This window comes from Ambystoma mexicanum, chromosome 5p (genome assembly GCF_040938575.1).
Source record: "Ambystoma mexicanum isolate Mex_15411 chromosome 5p, UKY_AmexF1_1, whole genome shotgun sequence".
NCBI classification, from domain to species: Eukaryota; Metazoa; Chordata; class Amphibia; order Caudata; family Ambystomatidae; genus Ambystoma; species Ambystoma mexicanum.
In genome coordinates this window covers 671926655-671952181 of record NC_090930.1, presented here as the reverse complement: position 1 = coordinate 671952181, position 25527 = coordinate 671926655, and the positions used below count along the sequence as shown (strand labels likewise).

The following is a 25527-nucleotide window of genomic DNA, read 5'->3' as shown; positions in this document are numbered from 1 at the left end:
AGGGCTTCAAGGTTAAGCTTCAGTTTCAACTCCAGTTTCTCTTCAGCTTCTGAACACAAATTCTAGCAGTGAGAGGCACCCAGATATACTAGTTGATCTCCCATTCATTCTGCTGGGTCACAATCCGGCAACCAATCGGTCAGAAGGGCATTCATGCAGGCAGGCAGCCAATCAGGTGCACAGTGCATTCAGGCCATTCACTTCTCTCCAGACACAAGTAATGTGTATTGGGACAAGTACCCAGCCATTCAACACTCGACACTGCATTCATACCAGTTTCGGGCAGGGCTGTCTCAGTCATTGTGTCAAACACCAGAAACTAGACATCCACAACAAGAAGTGCATATTCATCACACACTCCATTCACCCAGGTCCCACCCACAGGGTGTACTCACACCATACAGTCACTGGGAAGGCTCCAGCCAGTCTGGCCTGGACTTCTCAACAACACCAAAACAAGGTAACAGGCAATAGAAAGCAAGCGGCCACAGGTGCCATCTTGTTTCCTGTCAGGAATCAACTGATTCCAATGGCAGGGCCTGGGTATTCCAAAATGGAGGATACTCAGAGCACCTGTCAAATTCAGCATGGAGCTGCCACAAGTCCATACCCTGCTCTGTGGGCCACACACAGGTGCCCAAAAACATACACTAGGGACACAGGGTTGTACCCCCACCCATGTGTGCCGTAAGGGTATCCCATAGGTCTGTACACCAAACCAAAAGTGAGAGCTGCACTGCCAGGAGTCCCACAGGAACTCCTGTGCATAAAACACAACAGAACACATGATAAAAAGCAGTAAAGGACAAGGATACAGAGGCCCTGTCCCTCCTATGCATTTCCAGCATCACAGTCACCCCCCGCCAGACTGAGGTTAGGGTGCCTAATCTCCCACGAGATAGACACCTTCATCCAGAGGGTCAACATACCTTCTGGAAAGGCCATCTGCATTTTCATGACTCTTCCCTGGTCTATGCTCCACATTAACCCCTGCGAGGATAGCACGACAGAACACACAATAAAAAACAGTAAAGGACAATGATACGGAGGCCCTGTCCCTCCGATGCATTTCCAGAATCACACACACCACATCAACACTGTATCCAAATCATGAAACCTACACCTCTGCATTCTGAAACGCATCTTCCCTTACCTCTCCTACCCCAACAGAGCCACTGCAATCTTGTCCATTGTCTTCTCCTGCCTGGAATACACCAACTCCCTCTATCTGGGGGCCCCTGCATACCAACTCAGAAAGCTGCAAAGGGTCCAGAACTCTGCTGCCAGGTTTCTCCTTGCCCTCAGTCCCAGAAAGCAGAACACCCTCGTGCCTCCAAGCCCTCAACTGGCTCCTGATCGTTTGATGGGCCACTTTAAAAGCTATATCCATCCTTCACCATGCCCTCCACAATACCTTCAATGGAAAATCACCCTCTACCAAGCCAACAGAAACTTACGTTCAGGCACCACACTCCTCCTGGTGATCCCTCCCCCTTCAAATCAACTAGACTAGGAGGCTCCAGCTTCTCTGTCCAATCCTCTATCATCTGGAATTCGATGCTGCTTAACAGTTGATGATCAGAGGTCCACCTGGATTTCTGGAGGGCCAAAAAGACATGGTTATTCCCTCTTGGACCCTGACGAATCCTGCCCCCTTGAGTTAGTCAATAAATCTAGACAGGCTGGGGCAGCAATGAACCTCCATGCAATCACTGAATGATGGTAAAATTAACCTATTAACCTAATAATCTCCAGCTGAACACAGGAGATTCCATGCCACATCTACAAAACCAAGAAGCAAACTACAGCATACGGGTACGTATCCCACTCCATGCTTATGGAAGATAGCCGAAGGTAAGGCCATTAATCCGCACACATCTGCAACCATACTCTGTTTCCAAAAAACATTTTGCGCAACACTTTTGCTATTAGAATGCAGCTTCCCCCCACAACAAACATTTTGTCTAGCTAGACACAAAACAAATCTACTACTCTGGCACTCACTCTTGTCAACTTTAAAGCACCCACTTCTAAGCTCGATCTGGGTAGCTAGTAGGGACCTGGCCACCGCTACCCAACTTTGCTTTGGCTAAAATGCACACACACATTCTAAAACTCTTCTGATGAATTTCCCATACTTGGACTTCGGTCCCCTGAGGGCGTTCAACCTACAGTGCATTGAGACCATACCAATGGTGAAAGGCGCTTTACAAATGACAAATGATGATGATGAGAGAATCTGTTTTACCAGATTATTTGTGCTGGTAGTGGTTATCAATGTAGCCCTATAAGACTGGATGATATGTCCTCATAATTTGTGATGATAGTAATTGGTCTGGCTGTGGAATTATGTATGGCTTTGAGCGCAGCAAGGGTGCCACAGATGAGTTTGTTTTCTCTGTCCAAATGTGATGGAATCAGCAGGTGGTAAGAAAGTCTTCACTTTGCACAGAGATGTTGACTGATATCAGAATATCTGCTTCTCTGTTGGCAACTTGATGGTTGTAAGAGAAGATGTAATGATAGTGAAGCCTGGTGATTTGGTACTTGTGGCTAGGTTATCAGGCAGTGCTTTGAACATAAGAGGTGGTCTTTGACTGACAAATCTCATTTTCAGGTGTAATGGTGGATTATATACATATTGTATTTATGGGATGCTTTTTTGGCATTCATGAAGTGCAAATATGAAGGCAATGCATATTGATGTAGGGGGATATTTGGTTCATTAAGGAGAGCTCCTGGGGGCATTATGCTCATATTTAGGATTAATAGTGATAAATTAGACCAATGCAGGACCGGGGAAGTGACCTGATGAAGCACTTTCGGATTCCAGATCTAGAGTGATCTAGAATGTCTGGTCCCCATTTGGAAGGTTGTATTTTGTATTTGTATTTTATTTATTTATAAGGCGCTATCGCCAAAACGCCACACATAAAGATACAAAAGTGAATAAAGCATAATATACAAACCAAAAGGAGAAAAGTTAGGATTTAATGGATAGCAAATGATTTTTGAGGGATATTCGAAACAGAGAGTATGGGGAAATAGATCAGCTGTGTAATGGCAAAGCATTCCAAAGCATGGGAGCAATAAGGCAGAAGTAGCCGAAACAAGATTGGCTACAGGGGGGCCTGGGAACATATAGAAGAAACTGAGACTGGGAAAAGCTGATGGGAGATGGAGGAATTGGAGGATGAAGAGTAGAGACAAGAATGAAGAGAATTTCTGGGAGCCATGCCTGTACAGAATCCGTGAAGTCCTTCTGTGTTGAGGGGCATTTAATTAGAGCTGTATGCTCAACTGTGTACAAAGCTTCAGAGAGATTAAGCATGATGTGCAGGGCATCATCAACAACCTGAATGGTTGCTGTCGTCTCAGTACTCCCACTTGGCCTGAGCCCTGCCTGTTAGTCCAGTAGGAAACCTTGTTGCCGGGGCAACAGATTATTTTCTATCACCTTTTCTAGAAATGGAAGTTGATGACTGTGCGTTCGTTTGTCACATTCAGTAGGGGATGATTCCGTTGTTTGATAACCTGCTATATACGGCATTTTTGATTGAAAAGCGGAATGTCCCCTTATGATAAGCACAGGTGGTTGATTACAGGGGGGGGCAGAAGCACATGGCCTCTGATGAGATTGATGATAGAGTAAAAACCATCCTCATATGTGGTATGTCTGTGGGTTGTATGTTTCCTGAGAATTGATTTCCCAAAAGGAGCCTGAATTTGGAACATTTTAGTTCCTTGCATGATGGGTTTGAGGTGTGCTTCTTTAGTGAGGCTGGTGTCATTGAAGCAAGTCCTAAATATTGAGATTATTTTGATAAAGCAATTTATTTTGGAATCACATTGTTTCCGCTGAATGTGGAACTGGTTGTTCAGTCAGAGGGGCACAACAATCTTTTATTGCTTGAAAGAGAGCTCAGCCTCTGTTGCTCTCGGGGTTCCTTGCAGTCTAGTGGGTGGTATTATCTGCTATTATCAGGTCTTTCCTGATGCTGCGTAGTTGTTTGAGTGCAATGTGGTTGGGTTGTGCTTTATTTTAGAGTTAAGCTTTTTCTGCCTAGTGAATAGCCTATTTGCTGTATATGAGTTCCCAGGTCTAGCAAAAGTCACATGGTTTGGTCCTCAGATGGCACAACTGTACTGGTGTGTAAGCATCTAAAAGAGAGTTTATGCTTTTGATAAAAGTGGAGAGGGGAGGATAGATGTTGGCTGATGGGCTGGCAGTGGACTCAAGAGCTTCTGCGGGGACGACCTTAAAAAAAAGTGATTGCTGAATTCAGGAAGCAACCGCCAAGCTTTGTCTGGTATTGGGCAAATTAGTTGGACTTGGATGGCAGCATGATTCAGCCAATACAGCGCAATTGTTGTAGGGATGAGGATTGAACTTAATGTGCTTCCCTGGTGGCTGGTTTGCCCTGGAACATGCCAACCAATTAAATCTATGAGCCCTATTTTGGTTGAATTTGCTGTTGTGCTGCTTGATACTCGCAAAGACGGTGCGTGATCATATGAGTTCCATAATGTCCTCTAGAAACCACATTGTGGACCCTGAGTTATGATGGGTTATGTAAAAAGTCGCTGGTAGGACATGAGTACAGTGGAAGTGCCATGCAAAGTGCCACCTGGACAGGAGTGTGGCTCTTTCTTCCAGGGTACAGTATCATATTCCCTTGTGAATGACAATGAGGCTACGAGTGATACATCTCACTCTTTTTACATACCGGGGTCTATATTTTGCAGGGAAAAGGACATCAGATGTTTTAAGAGGAAGTGGCGAACCAGGTCTCAGTGATAACATTGACATTGACAGTGGGTGATGTGATTAGATTATCGACATCTGCATTGTGTCATGAAATGCTGGGGTGGTATGGTTTTTCCCCTGATCAATTATCAATTAGGATAATGCTTAACGAGTAAAACAGAATCATCTCTCATATTAACTGCACTAACAGAAGAACATCTGAGAAGTAACTTTGCTGTCTTTACGAACCAATCTAGGATAATTCATGCCAGATAATTGGTCATGAGCAAAGATGGAGCACAGCTATTTAAATGTTAAAGAGAAACACATTTAATGAAAAGACACCCTGGTAATGTTTTCAGGACTAGGATATGTTTTAATAAAGTCTTGTCATTTCCAGAAGAAATTGCGGATTCTAAAGCACTCCGCTGTGATTTTAAAAAACAAGCAAGGCGCGAGTTTTACAGCTGTGGCCAGAATTTGCGTATTTATCATGCAAGAATTAAATGTTTCTCATTCTAATTGTTTTTTAACTGTTTCTCTCTTTTTACGTGCAGTTTTCTTTTTTGGGATATATTATGTAATATTTTATGTGAAAGGTGTATGTGGAACCATAGCACAATAAAAGAAAGTCAGGTTTTGTTTGTTAAGCAATGTCGCCAAGATTACACTCTCTCTCTGAGTGCCAGTCCATTGATCACAAAAAATGTGCTAGCAACTAGCCCTTGATGTGGTGTCTTCTCTGTCTACTTAATAGAAAGTCATTATTTGGAGTAAGAGTCCTTTTCCTTTCTGGCCCCTCCCCTCTGGAACTCTCTTCCTGTTTCTCTTAGACATGCTCCCTCATATTCTACTTTCTTTTGTTCCCTTAGGCTCAACCCCATTACTTTCAAATATTGACCCATCTTTATCAAAACACCTTTGCTTCTTCAGGTATTGATTTTGCATCAAGAACCACAATGTGGTGCACAAATGCTTTACAAATCCCCCCAGACTAGGCATTCTAAAATGTTCCCTGCCTTTCTTGAACCCATGAACGCATTTTAGGTAATGCATTCTTACTTTATGTATGCCACTGTAAGCAATCACCTAAGGTTTGGAATTGTATGCTCAATATTTTAGTATGGAAAAGTGTCTCTGAAATGAGAGGACTCTGAAAGGAAAAGTTGACCACTTTTGTGCGCTTGACAGGCCTGCTCGACCTACTGATTTCCACAACTGATGGAAAACTGTGATTCATATATCGAGTAAAACTGAAGTGACAGAAAACCTAAAAGCACATTCATAGTTGCAAAATGAAATGCTGCAATCAGGTTATTGTTTAGCCTTTGGGCCTTGAGAGTTCAGTCTGCTCACAGGCAGTCAGGTGCCTGCACAAATTCATTACTGCACTTATTCAACCGTTTCTTCTAAGATTTCTTTCTTATTTTCTCTTTTGCAGAAACGCAAAGGACTCGATTACCCTCACTGTGCTGCAGCCTCATCAGGTGAGCGGAGAAGAGCCAGCGCTCATGGGAAGGGGCGAGGTTCTCAAGGGAGAAGTGTTTTCTATGTGAGATGTGCATACAGTACCGGGATTGTGAGTTACAGATGTGTACATATCTGCGATATCTGGCAGCATGGGCACAAAAAAATGTGACCAACAAACACTGTATGGTCAAATGTGTATCCAGGTTCGTTAGATTCATGCATACTGAACACCGAGATGAAGGAGACATTGCTGGGAAGGACCCTTTGCCACAGAGGTCCACGCCTTCATCAGAATTTTGGAGGGGCCGGGGGATAGTTCTAAAAAGCTGTCACGAGTGGGGATATGAGTGATGACCCATTACCAGGTGCCTGCATGCCCGCTATCATATGCGCCTTTGCTTTCTGCACTCTAACCTGGGTGACACAAATACATATGCTGCCTGTCTGCTCTCAACTAACCTGAAAAAAACAATTGAGAAAGGAAATTAAAGGACAGAGGTCAGTGTTCATGTGTTACTTGTTCTCTGGTCAAAAAGGGCACCTTGTTCATGTGATGTGAGATGACTACAGGTCCCACCATAGCAAGCGAACATGCATCTCACCAGGACATTGATGGTTGTCCTGCAGGTTACGCATAGATCACTGCATTAGATGCATTAACCAATTTAGTTGTCAGATTCCCCCCTTCTTATGAGACCAAGAGGCTGGATATCCATTAATCCTTCTTCTACCCCAATTCAGAGGATACTGTTTCACTGTTTCACACAGAGATGCAAATCACCGGGAGTTGTTAGCCATCTACATGCTGAGAAGAGCATTGGCAGGGCAGGCTTCAGTCCTCTGCCATGGTATGTTTTATTGCTGCTGCTTGTTAATAATTGTTTAAACTTGAAGCTGTCTGCCCCTTCAACTCCCTCAATTTGGGAGGTCTCAAGTTCCCTCAGCCTTGGAATGTATTTCTATTGTGGGCCTCCATCATAGTGAGGGAGGGATGAGGCGAGGGAGGGAAGGGGGAGAGAGAGAGAGAGAGAGAGCGAGAGAGAGAGAGAAAGAGAGAGCGAGAGAGAGAGAGAGAGAGAGAGAGAGAGATGCTAAGTCTAGAAATCACAGAAAATAGCTTTGTGTAGAAAAACACCTATTGACTACTGCGTTGAATCAATGCCCGTAATTTGAAGAGATACATGGAAAATTTAGAAACATTCATTAATTCAGATGAGGGTGTCTTTTTGGTCTGAGACCTTTAGCTCTCTGACAGATCTCTTGAAGAAATATATTAGAATGACCTTCGTGTCAATCAGCTGCTCTCTGATGCAGAATAAGTACATTATGGAGAACACACTGGCATAGTAGCAGCCATTTTGTAGAAATGTGTGCAGTTATTTAAGCTGTGGATGGAGTTGTTGAATGTTACTTATTAAAATATTGTTTTCTATGCTACTTGCACATCAATGGGTTAACCACTTGAGTGCTGCGTTGCATTTTGCATGTTATTTTAAATTAGAAACATTTGTATTACTACTAATATTTAAGGCTGTCACTATTCAAGTGCTTCAAGAATGCAGCCATGATGGATTGGGGAATTTTTTATATAGCCCCTTGTGATGCTCCAAATTCATCATGGCTGCCAGTATAGAAAGCATTGGCTTAGTAACTAGGTTTGGCTTGACAAACTTAGTATTGATTTTTTTCTTTTTGTATTTCGTGACAGCACGATTTGCAATGCCAGACTTTTAGCATTTGACAATGTGTGTTTTGTTTTTAACTTTGGCTTGCTAAGCATATATCCCAGAGACCATTGAACTCTGAATACCTTCATTTTGGAAATAGGACAGAACTTCCTAGATGGTGCTACAACATCTATGGAGGGTGATATGATGAAGCACTTCTCATAGCTGCCATCGCAGTATCAATTTTGTTCTCCATACATGTTTTCTTGAAAGCAGTAAAACAGCTGCTCCCTGTTTGGGCCTGTTGGGACTGGAGAGGGCCTGAGTACAGAACCCCTGCTCAAGCCAACACTTTTCCGATTTCTCCCTTTACCTGACCTCTGCTTTCATGCATAGGGATCCTTCCAACTATCCTTTCACTGCAACGCCTGTTACCTCACAGGAACAAGGGACAGTGCTGTTTTGGGACTGTTAACTGTCGTTTGGTTACCTATAGCCCCATTCTAGCCCAGTTCAGAATTTACACCTGCTTCTTCTCAGCCATCCTTCCATTTCCACCTCACCCGACTACCCTCTCTCACACTTGGGCTGCACCTTTATTTATTGTCTTCACTTGCCTATTTCTTCTACCATTCTTCATGCATCTTGACTTTTACCCATTCTTCCTTCTACTCAGTCTTCTTCTTCCCTTCTCTTATAGGCTTCAGCCTTAACTTGCTGTAAATTCTGCATCACACTGTAGCCTCCCCATCTTTCCTCCTTCCCCACCTGCACCCCTCAAAGAAGACACTCCTTTGATCCCATGACTTCAAACCTCATCTAACCCTATGGAAGAAGTATTTATACATCTTTGTCTACTTTGACTCTCATCACCCTCAACTTGTATTTCTTACTGTCACAGAAAACTGGATCTCCCCTCATGACTCTGCTACACCAGCAGCTCTCCACAATGGCTCTGCTATCTTCTCCCACTCTCTCTGACCTGTGGGTAAGGGTGGCTGTGTGGGGTTTCCTATTGATAATGCCCCCAGCGCTGCCCTTCTACACCTGTCTGAGATCAAGTCTTCCTTGTTTTAATATGCCACTCTTCAACTACTCCCTGTTACTCCTCTCATTGTTTTGCCTGTCTTTTGACCCACTGGTCCTCTCAACTCCTTCTTCCCTGATCTGACTCTTATCATTGAGTCGCTCCCTACTGTCATCCCCTTTGTCATGCTGAGGGACTGTAATCTGCCCAGGCACTCTGAAGCCACCTGCCTTGAACTTAAATCCCTCCTTTCTGACCACTCCCTCTACTCTTTCCACGGCCAGCCTACCCACTCTGGTGCGAACTCTCTTGACCTTGTCTTTCTAATTCACTCTCTCATCTGGCCTCTCCATTGGCTCCTCTGCCTCTGATCACACCAATGTTTACTTTAAAATCTCAGTCCCACCACCATCAACTCATCTCATCTCCCCTCTTCAATGACTAAGAAGAAAGTCAGGCAGGACTTTCTTGCCCTTTTCCGTGATAATGTGAGGACCCATCTACTGTCTCTTTCCGCTATTCAATCCTCTTCCATTGACAGAGTGCTTTAGCTGACTTACACAATGCACTTATGATTCCATTTGACCAACACTATCCTGCTCATACATTCACACCCTCCTGTCCCTTCCTCGGCCTTGTATAACTTGTGAAATTCTGACCATTAAACAAACGCACTGTTATCTACGACACTGCTGCAAATTATGGACTCCTACCCTACTCCTAGCCTACACAAATTCCATTGCTGCCCTAACCTCTGCACTGGACTCTGTCTCTACTTCACAAACATACACTTCTACCTTCACACTCCCCCCTGTAAACTTTCCTGTACTATCAAATCTTTGCTCGAACCTCCCAAGCCAACATCCATCGCCCACTCCCTTTCTGCTAATAACTTTTTTGTACTACGTTTCCATTAAATCTCTAATGTTCATGACCTCCTCCCACTACTCCCTGACCTTCTGTCCACCACATCTCCCTCTACCTCTTCTACTCTCAACTACTTCTCCTCTTCCTCACCTATAGAAATAACACCCATCCTTCGAAGTGTCAACCCATATTATGCTGCTATCAAACCTTTTGCTCCCCAAATGTTATAATGGTCCAATCCCATTGGAAAACGCTCTGTGGATCAGACCCCTAGGCTCAATCACTTGCCTTTATCCCTTTGAGCACTTTAACCTTTCTCTCCCTGCTAAACTCTTCCCTGCCTCCTTCAAATCTGCAGCTGGCTTAGCCCTATTGAAGAAACCTTCAGATGACCCAGACATCCCAGCAAACTACCTCTCAGCTTCTCCCTTCCCCATTATTCAAAAGTCATTGAGCAGGTGGTCTTTTAACAGATCACTATGTACCTTGATGACAACAGCCTTGGTGATTCCCTTCAATTATCACTGAGACTGCACTCATGTATGTCTCCAACATTTTCTCTAATGTTCACCACTAAATATTCTTTATATGCTGATCCGTTCTGAGTTTTCTGCTGCTTTTGACACTGTCAACCACCAGGTTCCCGTTTTTATTCTCCAGGACTTTGGCTTTTTCAAAAAAATGCTCTTGCCTGGATCACCTTCTAACTGGAAGGTCAATCCTTGCAAATCTCCACCAATCCGCAAACCTCTGACCCCACTCCTCTCCCTGTCGGACCTCTGTTCTTCAACCTCTGTGCATCTACCCTAGGAGTCCTTATTTCCCGCTTTGGCTTTCACTGTCATCTTTTTGCTGATGATATTATTCTCATTTCCCCACCCTTTGCCCCAACCATCTTGTTGGAATGGAATATGGACTGTCTCACTGCATTTTGTCACTGGATATTGGATGGCTCGCCACTGCCTCATGCTGAATTCTTAAAAAATGGAAGTCATATTTCTTCCGGCTACCAATGCCATCCCTACCTTCCCCTCTCTCTTTCCCGCCTGATCTTCTTGCTCCCTCAATGAAGGCTCGCAATATTAGCTTGGCCTTCCTATTTACTCTTTCCTCCCTCTAGACAAAGTCCTCAAATGTGCTACCTCCACTCTCTACCACCTACCCAGATCCTCCCACCTTTCTACCACCCAACAGCATGCTGGTTGGCGATTCATGCACAACAACTCTCTTTTCAAGTTCATTCTAATCTACAAAGCTATCATTGTTCTTGCTCCTCAGTACCTGTCGGTTTGCATCTCAGTTTTCTCACCCACTAGTTTGCTCCGATCCTCCTCTGAACTCAACCCCACCATCCCATAGCCACACTGTGCCTCCTTTCATTTCCGCTGTTTCTTTCTTCTGTTTCTTTCTACTGGCCCCATTCCACTGAATCCCACTCCAGGTCAGTGTTACCTTTGTAGGACACCTGTATTCATATATATGTTTTATTTTTGTTTTTTGGTAAATGTCCCACTTTCGTTTATACCCCGTAGACTGTCTCACTGCTTGTTCTCATCTTTGTAAAATGTATTTATTTATTTTGCTATTTATATAGCACACCTAACGCATAGGCATCTGGGCGCTTATATTACAGGGGTGAAAAGTACATACATTACTTAGCTACAGTGACTTTGTTGCACAGTTAATGGCCTCTTACGTATAGGTGAGGGGTACGCACATTACTTAGTTTCCATGATTTAGTACGAGGTTTTTGGCATTTGGATCAGTAGCATAGTTGCGTGGTAAAATATATAAGTATCATAAATAGTGATGTTATTCACATACATACATGGCACAGTTTCATGTACAGGTATCACAATAATGCTGTTGTTCACATACATGCGTGGGCAGGACTGGCAATCTAGAGAGTTCTGTTCAGTGATTAGGAGATCAAGCTATTAACGTGTTGTGTAACATGTGTTAGCCATTTGATCCCTGTGTGAAGAGGTGGGTCTTCAGTAGTTTACGGAAAGTCAAGAAGGAGTTTTCATGCCTCAATTTGCCTGGTAGGGCATTCCATTTTTTTGCAGCTATTGTAGGGAAGCTGCTACCTCCGACTTTTTGAAGTTTGAATGTAGGTGTGGCTAAAAGGTTCAGATTAGCTGAGCATGTGGGCCTGTTAGAATGGGTTCTGTTCATGTTTTCTGTTATGTATGTAGATGCTACTCTAAACAGACATTTGTGTGTTAGTGTCAGGGTTTTGAAATGGATGCGTTCTTGCACCGAGAGCCAGTGGACCTTTTTGTCTAGTAGTGGATAGGTGAGTAGATTTGGGAATATTAAGTGCCACTCTCAAGGCATTATTTTGTAGGACCTGCAGTTTTTAATGTTTTGAGTTTTGGTGCCAGCGTAGAGGGCGTTACAGAAGTCCAATCAAGATAAGGACTCTAGCCAGCGTTATGCAACTGTCTGGCGACAAAAAAAGGCCTACATGCGTTGCTCAGCTTGCAAGTATAAGCTGTTGCTGATGCAGTGGCATTTACCTGTTTGTCTAGAGTTAAAGAGGAGTCCAAGTAAAAACCAAGGGTTTTTAATTCTTTAGATACTTTTATATTGTTGCCGTCAACGTCGAATGATTGGAAGGCTTTGTTTGGTAAGATGGAGTTGAGACCCTATGAGAAGCAGCTCCATCTTATCATCATTAAGGCAGAGGCCAAAGTAGGCCATCCAGGCTTGGCTGGTAAGGTAGATGGCATTGAGTGTGGCGGAGTCGATGGCATGGTCGCCTGTAATAGGTATGAGGATTTGGGTGTCATCTGTGTAGTTAGTATAGGTGACTTATTGGGAATACCTCTGCCATCTGTAAATGTGTTATTGTAAGTCATTTCTGTTCGGAATTCACATCCCTGTGCTTCATATAAATACAAATACAAAATGACCCCAATGTGCACCATGAAAACATTTGCTGAGTTTGTGACACCTGCTATGCGAAGGTACTACTTATTCTTCACTGTCTTTGTGGTGATGTGATCTCAAGGTGTCTTCGGGACTTTTCAAATATTTGCATTGTACCATCTTGACATGTGCAAAGCCTTGAGCATTTGGAAGCAAAGACTTGGCCACATATGTGCTACAGTGTTATTTGATGTACAGAAATCTTCCTGGTGTTTACCTGCTCTTTCAAAATAGATGGTATTAGGTTTCAAATGGATCTGTGCATTGGACATTGTGATTTTCTGTTTTAATTTATTTTTTTGGTTTGCTGTATTTTCTAGGGTTGGGAGATGTTGGCTTTCTTGAGTTAGTCACTCAGGCATATGGTCTTAATGTAGTGGCTACAGAAATAGAGGATACACAAGCAAACACAGGTTTTCTCTTTCTCCAGATTCTAAACTTACGCCACAGGTTCTGCTCAGTGTGCGTGTGGAAAGGAATTGATGGATGCGGAATGTCAGTTTTCACAAGTTGTCCCTGGATGTATTGCACCCTGATTTTCTGAATATGGCTCAATAACAGGCCTCTGTCTGCAGAGATGTATCAGAATCCCGGAGAAGGAGTGTAACCTGGTTGGCATGCTCTGTACTGTGCTTCTTCAACTCAATTATTCTGGTTTGATCAGAATTAATCGATAACTCTGCAAAGACACCTGCAAAGCAGAAGGTTTATGGCCGGAAGGTTATGAATAAATCTTAAGCACTGGCTATTCCTCTGGACAACCCTCCAGACGATTACAGTTCAGGCTGGCCTGTTCCCATGTGTGACAGTTGGAAGACTGATTTGCACCAAGCTGGTCACTTGCTGCAACACCGCCGACAGACTAAAAAGCAATGGTGTGGACTTTGGATATCCCAGTGGTTATGATTAATTCAAAACATTCCACCCATCACATCTTTCGGTTATAGTGTGCAAAGGGACCTACACGTTATACGTTCATGCCAAAGACAAGACACCTCTCACATCCTTTACAACATACAGTATTAGGACACACTGTTTGCTACTGTGTGGTGGTGGCTTGGAATTGGTCAGATAGCCACACAGGCTTTAGTTCTATTTGACATCTTGGACTGCTCTTCCATGTAGGCCTCCATAAGCAAATTCGGGAAGTTATGAAATATGTGCCTGCAGTTCCAAAATGGTCTATGCATTTCGTACCTTTAGCATGAAATCAACACATACACTAGTTCAGAAATCATTGTGGGTTGCAGGGTATTTTCTTTCAGGAAAATGAATTGTGTGCACTTGGCTGCACAATACTCCTTGTCAAGATGCATTCGCAGTTCAAACCATCCGAATGTGTCCTCTGCTGAGGTTTAAAAGCAGCATTTGCATGTGAATGTGATAGCGCTCTCTGTCATAACATCGCCTACATCCCTTTGAAGGGATTCTACTGAACCCAAATAGTGTCAAGGATTTGCATTGGATTTCGAAGTGCAGGAGATAAGCGCCTTGCCTAGTCGAGGGCACTGCAGTTTTAAGAGGGTGACTGGCTGATATGCTGATGGTTTTTCATCAATCAGCTGCACAGAGAAAAAATATTTTTCCAAGAGGTGATCTAAAATAAAATGGTTGATATGTTTTACTATATTTTACCTTTTTACTCTGACTCATGCAAACTGTTTCCCACACAGTCGCTGGATATAAATGAAGCAGTCTTCTATTAACGTCAAGGGTTTGGGTTGGGCCAGTTGATTGCAAATTCTGGAATGCCACGCCATTGCTGGTAACATTGCACGAGGGTGAGGGAGTGCCAGGCATTTTGGCCCTCTAGAGTCAAGAACCTGTAGCACCGCCTGTTCACTATCAGCAGCAAAGCAGAAGATCAGGGTGGACATTTCAGGCTGGCGCCAGTTTTTATGCACACATGTGCACTTGGTGCAGCGCTTTGAAAAGACATGGATGTTATAAACACAGAAAATGGAAACTCCATCCCACACCAGACACTCCGTAGACTGAAGATGAGGCTTGCTGCCTCGTTTCGGATGACATTGATTTCTGGTGTCCGATTATCTGAACAATCACTGTGGAAGGTATTGGAGATAGTCAATTACTCCATTGCTGGTAGACGCTATTTCCAGTGCTTTCTCAGCTGTGATCAAGAGTGGTACAATCTTACTCAGGCGCAACATCTGTAATCCTCCTTGTCCTCAGAAATCAAGTGAGCAGCAAGTGATAGCGTGTTGTGGAAAGCCGCTGCCATGCCTGTCACCTTGATCTGTGTTTATTCAGTGGATCCACCCATTACACGTAAGGTTAATTATTGTTTTAAAAGATTAGAAGCTAATTGAGTCAAGTAGAGCCTTAAAGCAAGTGCTCTAGATCTGACTAAAGTTGCCTGGTGTTGGGTACTAGTTTAAGCATGCTGTTTTATGTGCGTACATTTCTGCATACAATCTACACTGGAAATGCATGATTGTGCCTCAGCCAAAATAGAAAGATGATGCTGGTGAACGTTTATATAGGGATCAACATTTGTGAGCCCTGGCCAACGGCATAAGGCACAAGAAGGCAGACGACTAAATAATGAAATCAGGAGAAGGGAGAACCTACCGGGCTTAATCTATCTTCTTCCACACATATTTAATTCAACACCTAAGCACCCACCCATTTCAGAGTTTCAATTTAGACAAAGGCACCACAGTCTTTGGTGAAAACACCAGCGACAGGTCAATGTGGACAATTATATGTAAGTGAAGTGCCACCCATCATTTGTTATGAGGAGTTCAAAATCGTCAAGGCGATCCATAGCTATTCCAAGGAATAAGGGTAAACAATGACCACCTTCATACATTTGGATAACTATTAGGTGATGTGTGACATCCTCAATCCTTGCTGAAGACCTTATAATAACGGCCTGGGTATTAACCTCTTTCTAACACCTCCCACCAATTCTCATTCTGCTGATCTCTCTGATGAAATAAATCTTCTGGTTGCAGTCATGATAACAACACTGGTACGCCATTCTAGGTGAATAGAGCAAACCAAAGGTCTGCCAGGAACTGTTTGCAACCGAGAGATGCTTTGGTAGTTTATGCATGTTAGACCAGAGTATCATTACCTGTGTAATAGTTTATGATCAAGTCGACAATCATTGTCTCCTACATGAAATCCATGATATATTTAGCATATAGAATTGGCAGCTGAGTAATTTACAAATGCAACACACCACATATCAGAAAGAAACTTCATGTAAAAGGTTGCTAAAAGTGTGTTCAAATATAATTTGCTTTGTAACTTATTTCATAACGTAGGAAATCTCTGAATGCAGGCATTGGGACTGAGAGTGTGTGATTAGGTCAGTCAGTCACCCAATCTGTGAACACAGTTGCAGGGTTACGTAATATGGAACAAACTCCATCTCCCCTTGAGGTATGAGCAGGAGCTCCCTCATCCAGCCGACTGCAGGAGCAGTCTTCTCCCCCATGAAAGCACTGCTGTGATCAAGGTAAGCCAGGAGGCTATACCGATTGAAGTGCACAGAGGCCGTGTCCTCCGTTGCAATCTGCACCCGCTTCCACCCCCATTGATGATCCTAATTCCGCACTGTTGCATGCCCATGCCAAGCTAATCGAGCCAAAAACGAAATATATGGTGGATTTAAACTACTTTCATCCACAAGGCTCTAACGCTCCAAGATGGCCACCACCGTATTGCTAGTCATCTTGTTTTGCTTCTAAATATTCACCATATTCTGATTGGCTGCCCCCGGCTAATAGCCAATCGCAGAGCACCAGCAGGCGAAGCCGGCCCGACGAAGGCAACCGACAAAGGCTCCACCTGACTGAGCTTGGACGTTCTCGAATGCTCCGCTACATCGGCGCAAAGATTCGCCCTAACTAAGGTGAGACCCCTAGCGCCCCTTTGCAAGTGACCTGCTGATCACTTCACTTGCCCTCTTCTCCCATTACGAAATTCACTGCGCACCATTGCGTCCCTCGTCCGACATCAGCCTCCTCACCATCAGCTGCTAGATGTTTGTGCCCATATAATTCATCAAGACTACCGAGATCCCGGCATCTGTCGCCTTACCTGTCCACCATAGCTGTGAGTAAGACCTCTGCAGCACGGAGCCTGTGCCTGTGACCAGGTCTCAGCCATCACCCGACCCACTGCTCCTCCTCCACTGCGATGTTAGAGTGTATCGTCTTGGCATTCTGTTCTGCCGTTTTCCATATCCTCTACAATATCTGTGGTAGTGTACCTCAACGTTTGCCTGCCCTAATGGCCTTTGCAATTGCCTGTGCCTGCATTTCTTTGCCTGATTAACCGCTTTGAATCTGTTTGTGCATGAGGCTAGTGCCTCCTAATGTCCCCCTGCCCTAATCCGATCTATGGTGACGTGTATTTGCACTGAATGTCCAAACATCTATTTCATTGCACATCTTGAATGAGGCCAGCGTCCATCCATGTTTGCTTGCTTAACTCGCCCTGCTACTGCCTATGCCCTACACAAATTGCATGTCTTACCTTTTGTCTGGAAACCGTTAACACGAGGCTAGCATTTTCATGGACTTTGAATGATTTGCCTGCCCTAACCTGATCTTTGGTGGCTCATGCCCGCATTAATTGCTTACTAATATATTGATTGTGTATGTTTGCCACCCTACTGGACCTGCAACTGCCTGTGCCCGTATTGATTTGTTGTACTAATTGCTCGCATTGCATAGTTTGCACGAGGTTAGCGCCTCTCCATACTGGCCTTGCATCTGCCTATGCCCTTCACTGATTGCATGTCTTATTCCTTGCATGGAAATTAATCCTTAGTACGAGGCCAGCGCTCTCAAGGACACTGAATGATCTGCCAGCCCCAACTTGATCTTTGGTGGCTTCGCCCACATTGATCACTCATCTACCTACTGATTGATTGTGCCACTACCATTATTCTAAATCCCAAGAAGGTTTCTGCCACTGCTATCTATCATGCTCCCCCTTGCCTCCAGCCAGACTGCCTACATCATTGTCATTATAAAAAGCATCACGCTATACATTATGTTACTACATTTACCCACCCTAACACATATCTCCAACCTTCACAAGACTACAACTACCAATCCACTCTTAGTCATGAACGACACTCAATCCCCACTACTAAGTAATCCCTGCCCAACTACAGCCAGGAACTTATGATTTAAAGCTAGATTAGCCAAAATCTGTGAGCCTCCCATCAGTTCCATTCCTAATAAAACAGGACTAAGGACTATGCCAACCTGGCCCGGCCAAACCAACTTAAACTCAAACCCAACTTGCAACTCTGACCCTAAGCCTTCAAATAATCCAGTAAAGTACAGTAAACCTAAAGCGACACAAATCCACCATTCTACTTCCACAACCATCTTGAATCCTCAGATCAAGGGAGCTCTAATCAATTCCAGATCTCTAGAAATTGCCAACCTGATCCTAAGAGAGGACTTTGACTTCCTTGCCATCACAGAGACATGGCTACACCCTGCAGCAGGCCCTATGCTTATGCTAGCAGTCCTGTATGGCTACTCCATATTGAGACAAGACAGACTAAAATCTAGAGGAGGAGGTGTCGCTATTATCTACAAATGCAGCCTCTCCATGAGAATAGTCACCCTTATTAATGTCCTCTCATGTGAACTGCTATCTGTTAAAGTTCCACTCACCAATGCCCAAACCCTCAATATCCACCTGATCTACTTCCCCCCAGAATCCCCTGGAACTTTCGAGGAAGACATGAGCACCATTTTGTCCAGCAACCTCAAAAGTTCCACACAAGTACTAATACTTGGGGACCTCAATATGGGTTTTAATGGCCCTTCAGACCAGCTCGCCCTAACCACATTCAACACCCTTTCAGAAATAGGCTTCCCCCAAAGAAGTAACGCACCTACCCATGATAAAGGTTGAATACTTGACTGCGTGGCAGATTACAACTGTCAAGCCAACATCCTATCCATCTCACCACTAGTTTGGACTGACCACCACCTTGTGTCATTCATGCTTTCTACTAATAGACCCCCCCCGCCAGCCATCAAAGCTCCACCAACGCTAACCAGAAATAAAAAGAGTATTACTGTGGAGAGACTTATCCCGACCTTACTCCCTACCCTCAACTCGCTCCCAGACAGCACAGATCCTGAGACCTTGGTCGAAGAATATAATACAATTATGTCCACTTCCTTGGACTTGATTGCCCTCCTCAAACTTAGACCAAGTAAGCCTAAAACTCATCTGAATAAATGGTTTACGCCGTTCCTAAAAAAGGCAGCAATAAAGAAACTGCGAGGCCGTGTGGAAAAAACTACCCTCAGCAGCTAACAAACTCAAACTCAGTAAACTTTCAGCCCTCTATAAAAGAGAAATATTTCTAGCAAAACGAATCTCCTTTGACACAAGCATATCCCAAGCCAAATCCAATATGAAGGAATTATTCTCTATCCTCAAAGAAATAGAGACCCCATAGCACCTCCCGACACTTGCATCAAAGATAAAAAATGGTGCACAGAGATCCAAAGTGCACTAGCCAACAAAATTTCCACACTACAAAATAAAATTTCCAGTAAAAGACCCTCCTTAAACGACGCTCCCCCATCTCAAATAACTGAGAGTATTACAGCTAATGAATCCACACGATTCAACTTCACCAAAGTCTCCATTCCTGAAGTGGAAAGAATCATTTTGTCACTGAAACCTTCTAACTGTCAGGGCGATCTGTGCCCCGCGCAGCTTATCAAGGATGCTGCCCGAGACCTCTCCCCCTTCATTACGAAGCTTATCAACGCATCCTTCTCCACCGGTACCATCCCCACCAATCTCAAACAATCCTGGGTACTTCCACTTTTAAAAAAAAACACTCTCGACTCATCCATGCTGACCAACTATAGGCCAATCATGACAGTACCTTTTCTCCTAAAAATTATGGATAAAGTTGCTTATGTACAAATCCAGAAACACCTGGAAGTACACCGTATATTAGGAGCCAGACAATCAGGCTTCTGTCTCCAACACGGAACCGAGACAGCACTCATCGACCTTAAGACCCAAGTTGATGAGCTTAGAGACAACGGCAAAGCCGCTCTACCCCTCCTCCTAGACCTCTCAGCTGCATTCGACCTGGTCGACCATACCATCCTATGCAACCACCTTAACACATCCGCTCACTTTTCTGATGAAGCAATTACATGGATTAGATCCTTCCTAAATGGTAGAACCATGAGGGTCTTTTCACCCACAGCAGCTGCCGACCCCATACCAATCACCTGTGGAGTGCCTCAGGGTTCTTGTGTCTCACCTACATTGTACAACATTTTTACCAAGCCCCTTTTCGATGATCTGGATCATCTCGGTATCACCTACACTAATTACGCAAATGATACCCAGATCCTCCTCCCGCTTTCTGGGGATTATGAAACGGATTTGGCCTTGGTGAATAGAGTGTACATCATCATCCAGGCATGGATGGCCACACATGGACTATGCCTGAATGATGATAAAACCAAACTCATCATCCTGGGCACTACCTCTAGCCTAAAAATACTAGGACCTGACTATTCCTCTTTCATAATCGATGGCAACAGCATCAAAGTAGGACAAGAGGTAAAAATTCTGGGCTTTTACCTAGACGCAAACCTCTCATTTACCAAACAGGTTAACTCTTTAGCATCCTCCGCGGCCTACACGTGCAAACTGATCCGCACAGCTAAGCCATTTCTCTCCGATACTAGTTGCACAACCTTGGCCAGAGCCCTTATTTTGTCTCGCCTGGACTACTGCAACGCCCTCTATCTAGGGTCCACCAAAGCCACCACTAGAAAAATCCAAACCCTAAAAAATAATGCACTGAGAGCAGCATTAGGCATCACTAGAAGAGAACATATATCTGAAAGTAGCCAACAGAACAACTGGCTCCCAATCAATGACAAAATTCTCTTAAAAACGCTGTCACTTACTCACAAATCTCTTAATAACGCTGCGCCCATCTACTTGGTCGACAGATTCCACAGACCTCCGTGAGACCTTCTAGAACAGCCTACAAAGACTGCCTATCTATTCCCAATTTCAATCCCTCCACAATTGGTGGTAATAGCTTCCCGGTGCAAGCAGTCAAACTATGGAACTCCCTACCTCCCACACTGAGACCTGACCTTCCCTACCAAAACTTTAGGACCTACACTATCCTATGCCTGAAAGTAAATGATCACCAGATGCAATAAGTAGCTAGATTTCACTGTGAGGAGCACCAACCATCCACCTAATTGTACATTTGCACACACTCACCCTACTATCACCCACACATGTATATATTGCTGATGTAAGCAAGCCGTGTGCTTCATTTATATTTTTACTTTGCACTATCCGCCTGTAATAGGATTTATTCTGTATATACCCTGCATTTAACACCTGTATATAAATAATTACACTGTTATAACCAAGCTTCGCATATACATGTAACTGCTGCTCCCTGATACACTAGGGTATGCTCGCGCATTATAAATAATAAAACAAACAAACAAACAAACAGACAAACAAACTGTTGTGACAATCTGGTATTACAGTAGACAATTAAAAGTATGTGTTATGTATTCGATTTAAGAAAATACTCCAGCCAGCTAGCTCAAACTCCAATTTAACCCAGAATAAGAAAGGCTGAGACATACCATTGAGTGCAGTAGTGCAATAGATGTGAAATCACAAGACACCATTCTAGAAACACGCAACCTGATGCTTTGAATCTGTTCCTTTCCTTAGAGTGCATTTTTCATTTCACAACAGTATCTATGGTGATGGATTCAAGAATCCAGATTACTTAGATACATAATGTTTGTTGAAGCATGTCTGTTATTTTCATTCTAATCTGAATTTTTTTCTGATTAGCATACATATTCATTTTATATGGAATTCTATCAATGTTTTCTGGTATTACAAATATGAAACGTTGTATATGCATTCAGTTATAATATGTTGCACTTAAACTCATGAAATAAAGCTTTTAGGATGTTTCTGAATTCTGCTTAAAATATGGTATTTACAATCTAACTACAAGTGCTGCATATACAGGGCCATTCAGTCTAATTCTAATAAGGCTAAAAGGCCCTTGCTTTCTTTTGTTACAAAATGTTATCAGTCTCTCATTCACTTTCAGGTATGTCATTTTTGCATTGTCTGCATAGCTGTCCATGGGTTAGTCCTTCTGTACAAATGTAATCTATTTATACATTTATAATGTGTTACTAAAACATAGGTAGACATTGCTTTGAACAATAAACACCTTGTTAGAAAGTATATCAAAGTAAATAGTGATGTCATAGCTACATTGCTATACATACAATGTATATGGAAATTGAATATAGACAAAACAGATTTATTGTTACCATTTACCATAGATACATAATCCTAATCTGCATTGAATTAAGCATCATCTGAAAGGTCGTGATTAACTCTGAATGTATTGTAAACAAAGGTAGAACGTTATTGCTGTTCAACAATAATAGTCACGGTACTACCATAGACTATACGAGAATATGCAATACTTGTACAGTTTAATGTTAGTGCTAGTCCAATGTTTGCATGTTAAAAGACATTTAAAAAGGCTCAATGTAATCCTGCAGAAAATGCATTTTGACACAAGAATGTATTGATGATGCATATTATTAGAATGATATTGATGCAGTACAGTTCACGTTAGGGAAATTGATAGATGGAAACACATTGACCATCAAGGTGGCAGATGTGAGATCCACATATTGCTTCGATGACCTTACATCCTAAAACCCCACCCCCAGAGGAGAGATGCTGAATAACACTGGAACCTAAGTGATTGTCCATGGTTATCCTTGGAGTGAAACTTGGCCTGACCTTACATCCAAAGGATAAGCATTGGTATCCTGCAGAGGAGAGATTCTGAATACCACTGGAACCTACATGATTGACCATGGTTCTCCTTGGAGTGAACCTTGGCTTTACCTCGCATCCAAAGGATACGGATTGGTACCCTGCAGAGAGGAGATGTTGACTACCACTGGAACCTAGATGATTGACAATGGTTATCCTTGGAGTGAACCTTGGCTTGCCCTTACATCCAAAGGATAAGGATTGGTACCCTGCAGAGGAGAGATGCTGACTACCACTGGAAACGACATGATTTACCATGGTTATCATTGGAGTGAAACTTGGCTTGACCTTACACCCAAAGGATAAAGATTGGTACCCAGCAGAGGGGAGATCCTGAATACCACTGGAACCTACCTGATTGACCATGGTTATCCTTGGAGTGAACCTTGGCTTTACCTTGCATCCAAAGGATAAGGATTGGTACCCTGCAGAGAAGAGATGTTGACTACCACTGGAACCTAGATGATTGACCATGGTTATCCTTGGAGTGAACCTTGGCTTGACCTTACATCCAAAGGATAAGGATTGGTACCCTGCAGAGGAGAGATGCTGACTACCACTGGAAACAACATGATTTACCATGGTTATTCTTGGAGTAAACCTTGGCTTGACCTTACACCCAAAGGATAATGATTGAAACCAAGAAGAGGAGACATGCTGAGTACCACTGGGACCTATGAGACGGGCCATGGTTATCATTGGAGTGAAACTTGGCTTGACCTTACACCCAAAGGATAAAGATTGGTACCCAGCAGAGGGGAGATCCTGAATACCACTGGAACCTACCTGATTGACCATTGTTATCCCTGGAGTAAACCTTGGCTTGACCTTACATCCAAAGGATAAGGATTGGAACACTGCAGAGAAGAGATGCTGAATACCATTGGGACCTATGAGGCTGCCCATGGTTATCCTTGAAGTGAAACTTGGCTTGCAAGTGTTCAGTGTCACCTTGAAAGACTGGGTTTTTCTTGAACTGAACATGTAGAGTGTAGCATGGCTAGAATATTCGGGGGACCACGGAACAAACACGTATAACTAATGTGTGGTCAAAATAAAGTTCTGAACTATTAACATGTATCTAATGTCATTCTACTTATTCTGCAGGTGAATTATGGGCGTCTTGCCTCCGACTGAAACACAGCAGTAGTCAGCCCAAGCCTCTCTGTATTCACATTCCTTTGAGTTTTCTACTAGCACAAAGATGTGCAGTGTGGTTTACAGGGAGGTATTGTCAGAATACATATGTCCTCTGCATGAGGCTATTCTAGAGTCACCCAAACATTATTGGCAGAGTGGTTGCCACTATGAGGCCCAGTGTTTTTTCTTATGCTGGAGTTGTCAATGTTTATGAGATGGCTGCATTGGTAAAATTACATGCGCATATGATTAATAGCAGTCACTGATACACTGGGAAATGCACAGAAGGGCGTATTCATACTTACTAAGTAATTTAATTGTCATGCGATCAGGAAGATACTTTGGTGTGCCTCAGTTGCCATTCCAATGACTTGCATTTCAGTACACCTGTGTGTCTATGTCTACTTCCAAGTGTGAAAATGCAACATGTTGCTACTTCACTTGCTATGTCCTACACTGATGCATGTGGAACATGGCACACTTCAGAGTGCATGAGTGTTGGTAAATATTCAAGCAGCAACCACCACTGCTGGCAGATTGCCCAATGGTCATTGCGGTCTCATGAACACACTCTATTAGGCAAACCTTGCTTTATTCCCGTTTAGAACTTTTAATGGAAGATTTGTGTACACTTCCACCCTAATTAAATTTAAAAAGTTGACAAATAAATACAATAATTTTATTATAATCAGAAGTTAAGCAAGCATCCTCTTTGCATGATAGTTGTTGATAGAAAAATGCTGTTTTCCGCTTTACAAAGTGATGGATCAAAGCACTCGACCACTCCACATCGAAGATTAGGAACACCTTGAATGGCTTTTATCTGCCAAATAATGTATACTAGTATCTTTACATAGTAATGAAAGACAAAGGAATACAGGACGTAAAAGGGGTGGAGTTGTGTCATTATTTAAGATGTAAACTCTGCTGGTGACTAGATGAGAAGGGTCAGAGCATGATGCCATCACCGACAGAAACGGACAACAGTGTCTTTTCTTTTAATAGACTATTGGGGATACACTCTCTCTAATAATGTTCGAAATAACATAGTTCCAATATATGAAGTATTGTCGCGTTCTGAAACACTTGTGTACGAGCGCGATAGAAATAAAATATCAATTCAATTCAATTCCTTACCAATTATTCACCTTCGGTATTGTCTTGCTACAGCTTTGTGCAACTGTCTAGGAACACCTTTTCATATATTTCTTTATTAATGTTTTTTTTTCTCTAATATTGATCATGAATCCATGATTCGAGTGTGGATTGACTACATGTCTATGGCACTGTGTTCAGTGAAGTCCTGCAGTGCTCCCATAATGCATTGCAAGTGCCAGGTTTCTCTTCCTCTCATTGCCAAATTCCGTCAGATTGTCATTGATCCACACCCTCACCCAAGCATTGCGTTTGTGGATTACCACCTCAGATTATGTGGCTCCCTCCACTTGCCGCAGAACCAAGATAATGCCATCAGGTCAATTTATTGAAAATCACCTCCAGTGCAGACCAGTCTTTGTAATGCTAAATCTCTATTCAGCTCTCAGCCCTTTTTTTAAACTAAAGTAATAATCTCTTTATCAGGAGGATCTCTCTTTGCCTTCATCTTTGGGTCTCTTTGAACATACCCTATATCTTGGCATCCTAATGCATATACCTGAAGTGCTGCTTGCAGAAGTGTTGCAGGAATTCAGACTGATCGGTACATTATATCCCTCTCTAATTTCTCTTTGTTTCCCCACATCATTAGGCTAGATAAATACTGAAGCAAAAACACTACA

General features: G+C 43.1%; 1 protein-coding gene across 1 annotated transcript in view; it reads left to right on the top strand.

The window, feature by feature from the left end:
- Positions 1 to 25527, top strand: part of FRMPD3 (FERM and PDZ domain containing 3) — a 1207861-nt gene that overhangs the window by 149509 nt on the left and 1032825 nt on the right. The window contains exon 4 of the mRNA XM_069613047.1: positions 6189 to 6234. Coding sequence (XP_069469148.1) covers positions 6189 to 6234 — 46 coding nt within the window. The remainder of the gene's footprint in view (positions 1 to 6188; positions 6235 to 25527) is intronic.